At 46.3% G+C, this 13,365-nt stretch overlaps 2 protein-coding genes across 2 annotated transcripts; both read right to left on the minus strand.

Annotated features, from left to right (window-relative positions):
- Positions 1 to 3,685: 3,685 nt before the first annotated feature.
- On the minus strand, positions 3,686 to 4,480 carry LOC125548531 (uncharacterized). The gene has a single exon (XM_048712111.2). It carries the CDS (start codon positions 4,447 to 4,449, stop codon positions 3,886 to 3,888), a length of 564 nt encoding a protein of 187 aa, XP_048568068.2. The 5' UTR covers positions 4,450 to 4,480; the 3' UTR covers positions 3,686 to 3,885.
- A 3,431-nt stretch (positions 4,481 to 7,911) lies between these two features.
- PLE (Microtubule associated protein (MAP65/ASE1) family protein) lies at positions 7,912 to 12,362 on the minus strand. Its single transcript, XM_048708201.2, has 13 exons — positions 12,141 to 12,362; positions 11,867 to 11,948; positions 11,561 to 11,767; positions 10,626 to 10,874; positions 10,299 to 10,508; positions 10,055 to 10,210; positions 9,793 to 9,952; positions 9,533 to 9,684; positions 9,336 to 9,423; positions 9,142 to 9,215; positions 8,983 to 9,057; positions 8,669 to 8,903; positions 7,912 to 8,593 (listed from the first exon to the last, which is right to left on the minus strand). The coding sequence occupies exons 2-13, from the start codon at positions 11,933 to 11,935 to the stop codon at positions 8,199 to 8,201; spliced, it is 2,070 nt and encodes a 689-aa protein (XP_048564158.2). The 5' UTR covers positions 11,936 to 11,948; positions 12,141 to 12,362; the 3' UTR covers positions 7,912 to 8,198.
- Positions 12,363 to 13,365: the final 1,003 nt, after the last annotated feature.

Consider the following 13,365-nt stretch of genomic DNA (forward strand, 5'->3'; position numbering starts at 1 on the left):
TCACAACAACATTTACTCCATCACAACGCACAGGAACCTTACTGGTAAGCGGTTACGTCAAAAAGAATTTGGAAATCAACAATCATCAGTTGTGAGATAACAAAATAATCACATCTGACTTGATCACTCAAAAGAACTTATGCAGGAGAGAACCCTTATTGTACCACTGCTCACGCCATAATTTATTTGATTCAAGTGGAGAGCTTTTCTATTCCCCCAAAGCCCAAGATATACAACATTGTTTGAGAGAAAGGTAACAACCTGAGCAGATTCTAGATAAGAAGAGGTCGAGGAAGATTCTGTTCCTCAATTTTTAAAGTCACGGAAGTGCATGAAGCTAGATTTGAGAGTGAGACTGAGAAGAAAAGACCATGGGGTGATCAAAGTACAACAGGTGGTTCAAATAGAATGTTTACAATACATATGTATACAGTTCAATTTCAGTTTATAGAAATGAAAAGTTTGGTACATCTCGACTGAAATAAAACTCAAACGCCTGGGCGGACACCCAGTCAGTGACTGGTCACAAAAAAGTGAACCCGACATTTTGTTTAAACGGGTCTCAAATGCCCGCGTTGATCGACGCCCTTCATATCCAATCCAAATCTAGGGCGGACATGGGGCGCCCAGGTGCGTTCGCCACGTCAGACTCTAAAGCCCTACCCCAGCACAGATTGCACCAAATCCACCAAACTCTTTCTCCTCCTCCCATTTGCCACCTACCTTTCCCGCTGTCGAGCCCTCACCATCCGCCACCCTTAACCCTTCCTCATCGCCGGTCCCGATCCGTCGCCCTAGATGTCGTCCCGCCCGTCCCCGACCACCGCGACAGAGGTTGTGTCCGCCTCGTCCTTCGGTGTCCCATCCTTGCCGTCGAGGGATTTGAGGAGAAAGGGGCATGAGAGATGGAGGGGAGAGGAGGTATCGACCGACGTTGCGAAGGGAAGAGGAGGATGCGGTGATGCCGTCGAGGGGAGGAAGGTGGCAAGGACAGAAGCGGATGGGCTCTAGCAGTGGCGCGAAGAGGAGGAGCGTCGACGCCCTGGAGGAAGGATGAGGGGCCGATTGACATCGCGGAGGATAGGAGGGGTCGGGCGATGGTGGAGCGGAAGGGGCACCATTCCTGCGAATGAAACTGGCGACAACATTTCTGATATTGTGAATGAATATCGTAAGCGTATCAAGTAATTCTTAATTCCTAACAGGTTATTTAGTTGGTTCATCACTCTCTATGTATACATAGTCTAATTAATTTTTTATATGAACTTAAATCGCAAGTGAAGTAGATTCCAATTGTTACCCAATTGCACTCATGCTATCTCCAACATCCACTATGTTTATATATAAACTCAACCAAAATATTCCAAAAGCCCGTGGCAACACACGGGCATTCTACTAGTATAGATTAATGGCCTGCTTAATTTGATGCCAACGTTTGGCATTCCATTGTTTGGGCATAAAACACCGAGCTTATGAATAATTGCTAAATATTGGTAAATTTGATTTACTAAATGTTGTCTTGCCAAAATATTGGCTAGCCTATTTTTAGTTGAAGACCAAACATTCACTACCAAACACACGTGTTTTTAATCGAAATAAAAAATTTATCATAAGCATACGTTTCAGTGATGCAGTGACCTATGTAGAGTTTGCATAATCGAAACTACTGTGTCAAAAACGCTCTTATATTATGGGACGGAGGGAGTAGCTCTTTTTGTCGTTGTCACCTCTTCCGTGTTTGTTGGGGTTGATGCATTCCGTGTTGTACAAATACCTTTTCCTTTTCTTCTTTAATATATATATATATATATATATATATATATATATATATATAGGAAAATGGTTGTGTACTCCTGAGAGTACGTACTCCCGCTTCTTATATACCACATAGATAAATCTTTTATACCACTTTATTATTTTTAATATACTTCATTAGTAATTATTAGATACCCCAAAATGAGTTTCATGAAAAAATTCATGTGAGCCTACATATTTTTAAATGTTTACATATATACCGATGTGTTTGTACGTGAAAAAGATATATTACAAAAAGTACATCGCAGATGATATTTTTTCAACAAAACTCGTATTGAGGTATCTTAGAATATTTAATGAAGTATATTAAGAATAATAAAGAGGTATAATTAATGCGTATATGAGGTATATTGAGAATGAGAGTACATACTCACAGGAGTACAGAAGAGGATATATATATATATAACAACGCGGAAAGAATTCTGTGTTCTCAAGAAAAACATGCAATAACCAAATTTCCTCTTTGAAATGATGGGAAAGAGATACATAACTATATAATTTTGTTCAAAAGAACATGAGAGAAATACTCGTGAAAATATATAGTATGAATCCTTTAGACAAAGAAGGATCGGTTTGTGTTGTTGAGTGATAACAAAATGAAGTTTTCAAGTTGCTATTCATAAATAAAAAAGACTAAATTAGTACTTCTACTGCCCATGGGTAAGTGAGAATCGGTCGATCTCCTTGATTCATTATCATTAATAAAAACAATCGTAAAGCTTTTGTGTGATTATATGTGACAATAAACTCATTTTATGAAAGACTGAAAAAGGAAATATGAATAATAAATTTTCCTTTTCACAAGAATGAGAGATAAATGGTAGCTAACATACATACATACATACATACATACATACATACATACATACATACATACATACATGAATTCTTCATATGAAGAGGGTTCAGTGTATTGTGTTGTTGTTGAGCTAAAACGAAGAAGAAGAACTGATTGAAGTTGATAAAAACAGAGAATGGGTACAAATAGGTTTATGTCCAAAATCTGAGAGATAATATATTATCCTAGAATGTACCTCTAGGAAGTTTATTATAATTTAGAAGCTCGAAGATGTACCTTTAAAAAATATATAAAATGTGCAATGCAAGGGGTTTTAATCAAAATAAAAAGTGTTACCAAGAGCCTATCAATTTGGTGATTCGATGGCCCATGTAGAGTTTGACATAACTAGCTAATCAAAACTTCTAGCTCTCCACACCGTTGCCATTTTCCTTTGTTTGTTGGGGTTGGCGCATTTCTTGCTGTACACTCCCTTCATTCTTAAATATAAATCTTTTTAGAGATTTCAATATAGACTACATACGAATGTATAGACATAGTTTAAAGTATAGATTCACTATGCTCCGTATGTAGTTTATATTAGGAAACCTTCAAAAAGACTTATATTTAGAAACGGATGAAGTATAATTTTTTAATCTTTTCTTTCTTTCAAGAAACAACACAGAAAGAATTCCGTGATGAAAAAGAAACATGCAATAACTAAATGCCCTCTTTGAAAAGAGGATAGAGAAATACATAATTTGTTCTTTCAAAAGAACATGAAAGAAATATGCATAGAACTATATAAGCATTTGCCATGGAAATCACCAACGAAATCATCAAGTTCTATTAACATTCCAATGAAAGTTGTTGGCTGGGCTGCCCAGGTTCACCGGGAGGCAGCTCCGCCGTTGTATATACGTATGAATCCTTTCGACAAAGAAAGAAAGAAAAAGATCGTTTGTCGTTGTTGAGTTATAACAAAAGGAAATTTGAAGTTGATATTAAGAAAGCAAAAGCAGAAATAGAATTATAAAAGGAGTACTAGTGTTGCCCATGGGTAAGTGAGAATTGCTCGATCTCCATGACTCATTGACAAAAAAATGATGAATCTCCTTGATTCATTAATCACTTGTCCACCATATTTTTGGGTTCAATTGCCCTTTCATCGCTCAAAAATACATGAAAAAGAGGCAGCAAATTTACACATGGTCAAAAAAAGGGGAAAAAAGAATACGAGAGAAGGCCTTTGCCATCTCTCGGTCTGTTAGATGGCCACTTGACTTGTAGCATTAGCATGCTAGCGCGGCGTAGCTCTCCTCGTGTATGGTCTCCAACGTCGGCCGCCGCCTCGACAAGCGGCCGCCGCTAATCCGTTGCTTGAGCTCCCCGATCTCCGCCGCAGCCGCCTCGTCGTCCACGGCCATCTCATCCAACCGCGGCGCCCTGACCGGCGCGAGGTCCGCCTCGGCGGCAACGGAAGCCGCCTCGGGCGGCGCCACGACGATGGCCGCCACCTTGGCCGAGGCAGGCCTCCAGCCATGAGCCTCCCTGGCGAAAACGGCGGCCAGGCGCGCCACGTCGGCGGGCGCGGCCTTGGAGCCGAGCCGCTTCATGGGGAAGGCGGCGTAGACGCCGCCGAGCTCGAGGTCTTCGTCAGCCGCGAGCGCCTCGATCCGGCGGCCCGCCTGCAGCGCGCGCGCGTCGGCCAGGAAATGGCCCGGCGCCTCGAGCATGAGCTCCGCCGCCGTGGCCGGGGGCCTGACGAGTCTGAGCCCGCCGTCGGGGAGCACGACTCTGGCGCCCTTGGCCGCCCCGGGGATCCTGGCCAGCGTGCAGGACGCGAAGTTCCCCATGCCGAAGAGAGAGAGGCCGGAGATAGGATGGATAAAGGCGATGAGGTTGAAGACAGAGTGCGAGGAATGAGAGTTGGTGTGGGTATGTGTGGCTGCGCTGCCTGGGACGGGTTGCGCGGGGAGATATATAGCAGTGGCGCGAGCAAACGCGTGCGATGGACGATGGATGTGGGTGACGACGGTGGCGTGGTGGGTGGGTGGGTGCGAGGAGCCGGAGGAAGAGACGATAGGTGAGCTGAGTGAGGAGTGGGGTGGTGGTGGCCAGGTGGGTTGGCGTCGTCGTCCAAGAGGATTTGCGCGTGGGGCCGACCGACCACGGGCCACGGGAGTTCGTTGGCTCGGCTTCGGTTGGGCTCCCACCCTCCCTCGCCTCGCCGGCGAGGGACGAGAAAGAAACCTACTCCTGTAAAATCCACCTGTTGATCAGTGATAATCCTGGATAATCGCCCACGTTATCCCGCGTGAAATCCACTTGTTGATCAGTTACATATTACGATCACGACCAGCTAGCAAAAATCCACTTGCTGACGAGTGACATGTTACGAAAATCCACTCGCTGATCAGTTAGAAAGAAACCTAGTACATCCCGCGTGGCTGCGCCTGCTGTACAAGATGATCAGGCGCCTGGCGGTGTGATCGACTGATCGGTGATCGGACTTCTTCTATTCGTGTCCACTTTGAGATCGACAGGGTGGTCACGACTTTTGGTTGGAAAGACAAGCCACAAGGCACGGTCTGGTCCATCGACCGGCAGCGTCTCCACAGTTTGATTGTAAGTGTCTCGACTTTTGGCTGGATTTCTGGAACACTGGCTTGAATCTTGCAAGCTGCCTACCTACGTGCCTATTGGAGAAGGCATGTACTCCCTCTGTAAACTAATATAAGAGCGTTTAGAATACTAAAATAGTGATCTAAACGCTCTTATATTAGTTTACAGAGGGAGTATATTGCAGTTGGCATAAAAAAAGGTATCAAATACCTTTTCAACAGATGAAAAAAAAGGAAGACAAATCATCGACATGATAATTGCCCCGCGCAAATATACAAGAAACCCTAAATGTGGCGATCTCGGTGATTTGCGAGAGCACATACGGTCCAACAGAGAGACATGCAAGCGGATAGTCCATGAACGAGTATTATACTTAAGGTCAACGGACGTTGCAATATTTGATTTAACTTCATATAGTGTTGACTTTTGATGTATCATTGGACTTCTCAGAAAACATTCTTTCATAATATTTTTTATATTTTATATCAAACTACAGTTAAAAAAGTGTACTCGATCAAGTTTCAACAGACTATTAGTTGTTGGCAGATACGATCAAGTTTCATCTGGAACTTACGTTCTGGCCTGATGTATTGAGTTTCAGAATTTACACCTGGTGGTATGATTGTGCCTACACTATGTTTGATTGGCGCGTCTCTCGATGGATTTGACATGCTAGCTACTCCCTCTCTGACTTTTTACAAGACGTTCTTAGGGGTTTTAGGATCCATGACAGTGTCAAGAAAGCCTTATATTAAGTTAGGGAGGGAGTACAAGTTAATCACTCAGGATGAGTGGCTCTCTTTCTACAAGAGGATGTTGGGTCGATCTTGCATCTATCTATAGTGCATGCCGGCAACGACACTGACCGCCCAAATGGTTCTCCGACCATAATGACAGGCGATGCAAGCGGTGCGTGAAGTTGGGGAGGTCCTTGGGGTCCAAGAATGGCCGCCGAGAGGTACGGCATCTCCTGGCACCCCTGTCCCCCTATGTTACCACCGACGAAGTGGCATGCTTCTTCATGTTTGGCGGTGTTGATGTGAAACCTGAACCTCACCACCGACGAGTACTATCTCACTCCTTTGAAAGAATTCCGTTTCGCACACAAAATACTCTCTTGAAATTCTTTTGTTTCTCAAGGACCAAGCTGTAATGAACTTTCTGGCGATCTCCAGAAGCACTCTCCAGACCCCTCCTCCCTGGATGAAGGCCCGAGGCCAAGAGTGGCTTCTACGGCCAAGTCAGTCAGTCAGCTTTAAGTGAGCAGTACGCAGTACGCGGCAGGTCAGTATCCTCATTGCTCTATTGCACATTTGCACTGGCAGACGAACCCGGGCCGGGCCTGCAGATCGTCAGTACAGGGAACACGCAAACGGAAAGAAGAGAGAAACAAAAGGTTTGAGCTGACAGAAGGCACGGACAGTGACAGTGGGTGTGAAACCAGCTAGCTAGGCTACTACGAGGTCGTTCAAGGGCTACAGAAACCGACCGGGGGGGACCTCGACCGCGCAGCAGCTTGACTGCGACTCCGTGGCCAGGTGTGGCTCGCTTGACCGACTCCCCCCGAATCAAAAATCACATGACCCAAATCATATGCTGGCAGCAGTAACATGTGTGCTCCTACGTACCTACAGAATACCAGTGTCTTCTGCAACTTGCAGAGGCGAATCGATGCGCGAGAATTGATGTCACGGACGAAGCTGCCGGGAAGGGATCGCGATCCCGGCGGCTGCTGCTGCAACTTGCGGAGAGCTAGCGCATGACCCCGTGGCCGGGCACATGCAGATGCAGCGCCTGTGCCTGTGCCTGTGTGCGTGCGTTGTTGCGCGGGTGGCGCGCCGTGTGGACTTGACGTCCGGGACGGGCGCCCTCGGCGTGGGCGGGAGCGTGCACGGCGCCGGTGCGTGTGTCCGGAATGGCCAAGCCCCGCGGGACGCTGGCTCCCGGTGGTTGGTTGCGGGGGCTAATTATGGGCCGGAGGCGTGTCCGCGTCACGCGACGCTGGCCGCTCCGTACTCGGCGTCCCTGATGTACTCCTTCCGTTTCAAAATAAATGACTCAATTTTATACTAATTTTAGTATAAAGTAGGGTCATCTATTTTGAAACGGAGGAAGTACTCGCCATCCGCCGGTGCCGCGCTGCTGTTGCTACGTACGCCTTGAGTTGGAGGGCCGCTGTCTATCAGTGGGCATCGCCGTCGCCATCGCGTAGCCACCGTGCTGCGCGATGGTTGGCCAGAGAGTTGGGAGTGCGAATGGTTGGCCAGAGAGTCTGGAGTGCGAATGCTTGGCCTCGGTCGCAGGCCTGGTCCGTGGCCTGCGCACTCAGTTTTAAGTAAGTGGGTACGACTTTGGTGCGTGGCTGCTGTCGAGGAAAAACAGCTACTACTAATATGTGGTTGTTAACTGTGCTAGCAGCACCAGGTTTGTGGAGCATTTTCTACGCAGCCATCTGCCGATGTTCTCGTGGTGGGAAATCTGTTCTGCGTCTATGATGCCATTGAACATCGACATATGAGCATCCTGACTGAACTATGCGCTGGGCCATTACATATGAGCACATCTCCACCACCATAACCTCCAAGATTCTGATCCTTGATACGAAGTTCGGTGCACCCATGACAACGAGGATTAAAAACAGTGCCGATCAGATTCAAGATGATTCAGTGGACAGTAAGAAACACATCATCGCATGAGGATTAAAACACAATACCGATCTATATTAATCAAACAGATTCAAGATGATTCAGTGCCGAGAAAGAAACCTATACACATTAATTATATCTAACCAATGGCAGTACTGAACGGAAGCTGCTGAAGCGCAAGCTTCCTTTGCTGAGTATGGAAACAATCAAATGTGGCAGAGGGGAACAATCAGAACAGCACTGGACGACTGTCGTCGACCAACATACTAGGCAGCAGCCAGTCTCTCACAAGTAACAGCCGTCAGGTTTCCAACTTTCGCCTACGCAAAGAGAGCTTAAACTTCTCTTGACAAATAGACGGCCAGCCGCCTTTCTTCGAAGGAATACTCGATCGCCTCCGGCAATGTTGGCTGTGGCTTCTCGTAGACAAGGGAGACAGGAGCAGCCGTGACCTTGCTAGCCACAGCGGGCGTCATTGCCAGCTGCATCGGAGCCGCCACGGTCATCGGGGTCTTGAGATTCAGTGCTGCTCCAAATGTCTTGGGGTTGGGGGTCCGGTTCTCATCCTCGGTGTCATTGGTGACAGAGCGCGCAGGAGTGGAGGGGACACTGCTTGGCGGCGGCATGATCTGCGCAAAAGGCTTGCGAGGTGTCTCGGTTTCACGCAAGGCAGTGGCATTGAAAGATAGCTTCTTGATGGGAAGATCGCCAATGTCCAGGCCTCTGCTGGCTGAAATTGTTCACATGCATCAGAGGTTTATGATGAGAAGAAACTGAGACCTCCTGATAGGGGATGGATGCTTACCAGGGGACAAATGGGCAATGTCTTCAGTTCTCTTGGCAGCACGAACATTCTTGGAATGCAGTATGTCTGTTTTGGGTGCTTGCATCGTGGCTCCACCCATGGACACCCTGCGGTTTACACCACCCATCGAGTGTCTAGGCGCCTTCTTTATGCTTTGAGGCTTGGATGGACTTGGCTTTGAGCCGTAGAGAGCTTCCTGCTCAGCTTTGAGTTGATCGTGGAGCTTCTTCTGATCCTGCAGTTATTCAAACTATTGACTAAAATGCAAAACAGATGCCGTAAGGAATTCAGATAGCAATGCAACTGCACAGTACCCTTTGTCTCTTCTTCTCTTGTTCTTTCTCCTGGCGAACAATCATGTATTCATCCAGCATTGAGAGAAGGCGTACCTGCAAAATAGTTCATGAATAAACCTCAAGGAAGAAGGAAAAACAAACACCGTTTAAAAACAAAGTATCAGTAAATAGACATACGCCATCATATGTGAACTCTTTTCCTCTTTCATTCTCCCAAGCAATGATTTTTGTGGTCAAAACATCTACCATTCCTGCCCATGGTGAATAAAATGTAAATCAGATGAAGTGATAACAGAAACAATAAGGAGTACATCATCTGAATATATATAACTGGACAAGGAGTTATAACAGATCTCATTCGGCAAGAATACCTGGAATCTTGTTAACCAAAATGCGAGCTTTCTCAGCCCTCTTGAGCGTCAGATGTGCCCCCTTCCCAGCATTGTAACGGTTGTCATCCTAAATATTCCAGGTAGAAATCATTAGTAGCAAATAAAAGGAAACAACAATTATCCAAAAAATAAACATGCGAAGCGCAACTGAATATTAAATTGGCCATCATCCATACTTTGTTGTAATCTTCCAGCCAGGCTTCCTCCTCACATGCATTCAGAAATCTTTCAACCTTCTCAAGAATATCCTTTCGACTGAAAGCTTCATCTTTCACTGTTGCAATGTGAGCCTCAATTTGTTCCAGCACCAATGCAGGATCGATAGCTCCTGTAGAGTAAAGGGCAAACGTGGATGAGGTGGTTTGCCTGATGATTTGCAGGCATGGAGCACACCTTACTAAACACAAGATATCAAGAAGGCGGCAGATGAATTCACCCGACTCAATAGCCTCAATGTTAAATTCATCTGAATATCCTTCCTCGCCAATTAGATGCGCGCGTCTTCTGTGCTCCTCCAGCTCCGATTTCTTTTTCAAAACGAGGTCCTTCATTTTGCTTCCTTTCAGTTGCTCAAGCCTTAAAACCTCAGCTTCCACCTACATTATGAGCATAATCTATGAATATTTCCTGTCTCGATAGGAACAGATAGCAATAGCAGCTGTAACATGAGAGGAATCTCTGCAGGAATAGTGACTCACATAGCTGAGGAAGTCGATCGACAGGGTGTTGGGTTCTGTTATTTCATGCTCCGAGGCAGCAATATTGCACGTTACATTCTGGAACATCTGCTGCTCTTCAATTGGTGTATCCATAAGATTCCATAGTTCTAGCATTGTCGATGCGAAGTCTTGAAGCTGAGAGGTTCATGTCACCAGAGTTAAGGATTGAGTTCAGGTATGCAACACATATTTCAAATTGTAAAATAGTACAGAAAATGCTGACCTTTTGCATCCTCTGAATTTTTATTTCACGAAGTCTATCCACAGCCAATGCTAGTCTCTCGATTGTAGTGTTGCTCAGGTTCTTTGATCCTTCGGCTTCGTCCAGGCTAGGGTGCACCTCATGCACTGTTTGTTTAAAGTCAATGCCAAGCACCTCACATAAGGAATGTAATGTGTTCAAATGATCCATCACTTGCTTTAATCTTTCCCTCTGTCAGAAACACAAAGACATAGTGAGATTTATATGAGCACTGAACAAAAAGAGCACTGCTATACATGGATAGAGTATGACTGGTGAAAGAATTTGATTGGCAGGAGTGATGATGACCTTCTCTTTCTGAAGAGATTCTAGCTCCTTCGTTAACTCCTCAAACTTTCTTAACGACAGATCAGACTGATCCACAGGAGTTTTAAATGGCACAAAGTCTGAAGGCCTGATTTCGGATGAGATTTTCTTAATCTCCTCGAGGACATGAACGAACTGGCTCCATCTTTCAACCTTTTTAGTCCGCATCTCCTCTAAATATGGGATAATTGCATTCAACTCCTCCCTTAAACCATGCAATTTCTGGTTTGACTACAAAATAACAGAACAAAAATACATCAGTCACAGCCTGAATTCCAACAGAAAGTTGAAGCTATTCTGGACAGCAGTTCAAGAGTGTGTTGTATGTACATCGAATTGAACCTTTTTTTTTTTCGAAATACATCGAATTGAGCCGCCATCACATATTCATGTAGTAGATTATCAAGTCTCAAATACAACAGATTTTGAGTGCCATGCATGTACAGTGAATTCAGTAGTGATCACATAACCCAAACAGCAGTATTCTAGTTACAACGGCTGTAGAATAGTTAAAGTGTAGGAAACTGTATGCTTATTGACTCAACTCAAAGTGAAGGGGAAAATGAAGTTGTATTTACATATTTCCTGGTATACTAACACATTCGTAAAAAAAAGTAATGAAGAGATTAGTTGGTGATGGCCTGTTACTGTCAATTGCTTCCTCTATCAAACGGAGTGTTGGACACATTGTCCCTTCCAGCAGTAATCATATTTGATTTATTTCATCTTAGCTATTAGAGGGTACAAAACTAAGTGCAGTTTTCAGATTGCTGCTAAAATTCCCTTCCATAATTTGTCCATAATTTTTATCCATAATTAGCACTATTATCCTTCTTTTCTTTTCGTTTGCTAGGAATAATTAGCACTATTCGATATGACAGCATACCACACTAGTGGAGGTGGAGCCAGGAACAAACCTGCCTGACGTGAACCGGCGGCTCGCCTATGGCCGAGCAGATGCCGGCGAGCTCAGCCTCGGCCTCGGCGATGGATTGCCGCAGCTGAGCCCTGCAGCGGTTGGCCTGGTCGACCTTCCTCCTGTAGACATCGAGGCATTCCTGCTCGAGCTCCAGCAGCGTCTTGTCCCGCACCGTGTCGGGCTCACCGACCTCATCCCAGATCACCTGAAACCGGAAACATCTCTCAGTCCCTGGAGACAGCAGCGGGGCGAACAAGAAACAAACAGCGCAGCAAACACCGCGGATCGGGAAGCCGCGACGTACGTTGAGCTCGAGGAGAAGCGAATCGCACGGGTGGAGCTGCTGCTGCTGGTCTCTCACCGCGCCACCCATCGTCAGGAGCAATCTGCAAGGCGGGTCAAAGATCAAATCCGACGCCGTGGCAGGGAACCTACGGCCGCGCGTAGCAGAACGGGGAGACGGAATCACCGGTGGAGCTAGGGTTTCCGCCTCGCTCACGGGGAGCGAGCGAGCGGGCAGATCCAGCCCGAGGAAACCGCGGGCGAGGCTCCAACGGCCCGGGGGGTTCGGGGCTTACCTCTCGGCGCGGTATCGGCGGGCCGGCGGTGGGAGCGCGCGGTGGTGGCCGCCGAGGGGGTCGGGGTCGGGGTCGCGCGGCTGGGTCCTGGGACGCGAGCGAGAGGGCGGAGGAGGAGGAGGAGGAGAGGAGAGCAGGGGAGGGAGAGTGATTTGAAATGGTTTGAAACAGGGGAGAGGGAGGGGGGCAAGAAGAGTGGAGAGGAGTGCGGGGGTTGGAATGGAAAAAAGAATCGGAAGGAATCAACGGAGGGAGGGGGACAGCCGCAGAGAGACGTTAGCGGAGGTCTTTACTACGCAGGCTCCGGAGAGAGGGATCGCATCCAGGGCCCTCCGTTTTGAATTCGACGGCCGGGATGGGAGGCTCATCCGGCCGTTTGGGCTTGCCAGGTCGGCTGCCGATTGGGTACGTGCGCCGGGAGCGGTGACGGATGGAGTCCACTCCTGGGTTGCCACGTGTGGACCGCGGAGCTGACTATTTTGCTTCTTTGTGACAGCAGTTTGCGAGGAGCAAGAGTTAATGCTTTGTCACAGTACACTTTCTTTTTTTGCGTAGAGTTAATGCTTTGTTACTACAAAAAGATGCACCAAATCAGCAACGGGCTTGTTTCATTTGCTGCCGAAAATGACGAGCCAGCATTTGGTAAGAACGCACAAATGTGGAACGCAGCCAAAAAGTTGGAGGGAAATGGTGAATCGAATTTGGTAAAGGAAAAAATATATACTTTTTCCATTGTAAATTAATTGAAGTACTAGGTTTCCACCAAATTAAACTTCTTTAAATTTGATATATACGGAATTAGTTTGCAATGGAGAAGGTAGCCTATGATGCCGAGTTTTTTTTATAAAGGGTGGATTTTATTGATTCATGATGCCGCATCAAGAAAATACAATCATTATGAGTAAACACCCGGCCTTTGCATAATTAGGATGCACACAACCAGCATCAATTTGCACACACAAAGAAGAAAAACGCAAACTCCGGATGACTCGTTGAAGCGAAATCAAGCATGAATCGACCATCAACATCGACCACTACGCATGAGAGCACTCGGATGGAGAAAAGTGTTTCAACAATGATGTCTCCAAGAAGGAAACGACACATGAGTGCCGCCATCGCTAAATCCATCCATGGAGACTAGATCTTTTTGTAATGGAGAATAAGAGCTTGACTTTGCTAATGGAACATTTCACTAGTATTTGTCCAATATTCAGAATATGAAATG

The sequence above is a fragment of the Triticum urartu genome, chromosome 3A (genome assembly GCF_056163025.1).
Source record: "Triticum urartu cultivar PI428250 chromosome 3A, HENAU_Tu73, whole genome shotgun sequence".
NCBI lineage: Eukaryota > Viridiplantae > Streptophyta > Magnoliopsida > Poales > Poaceae > Triticum > Triticum urartu.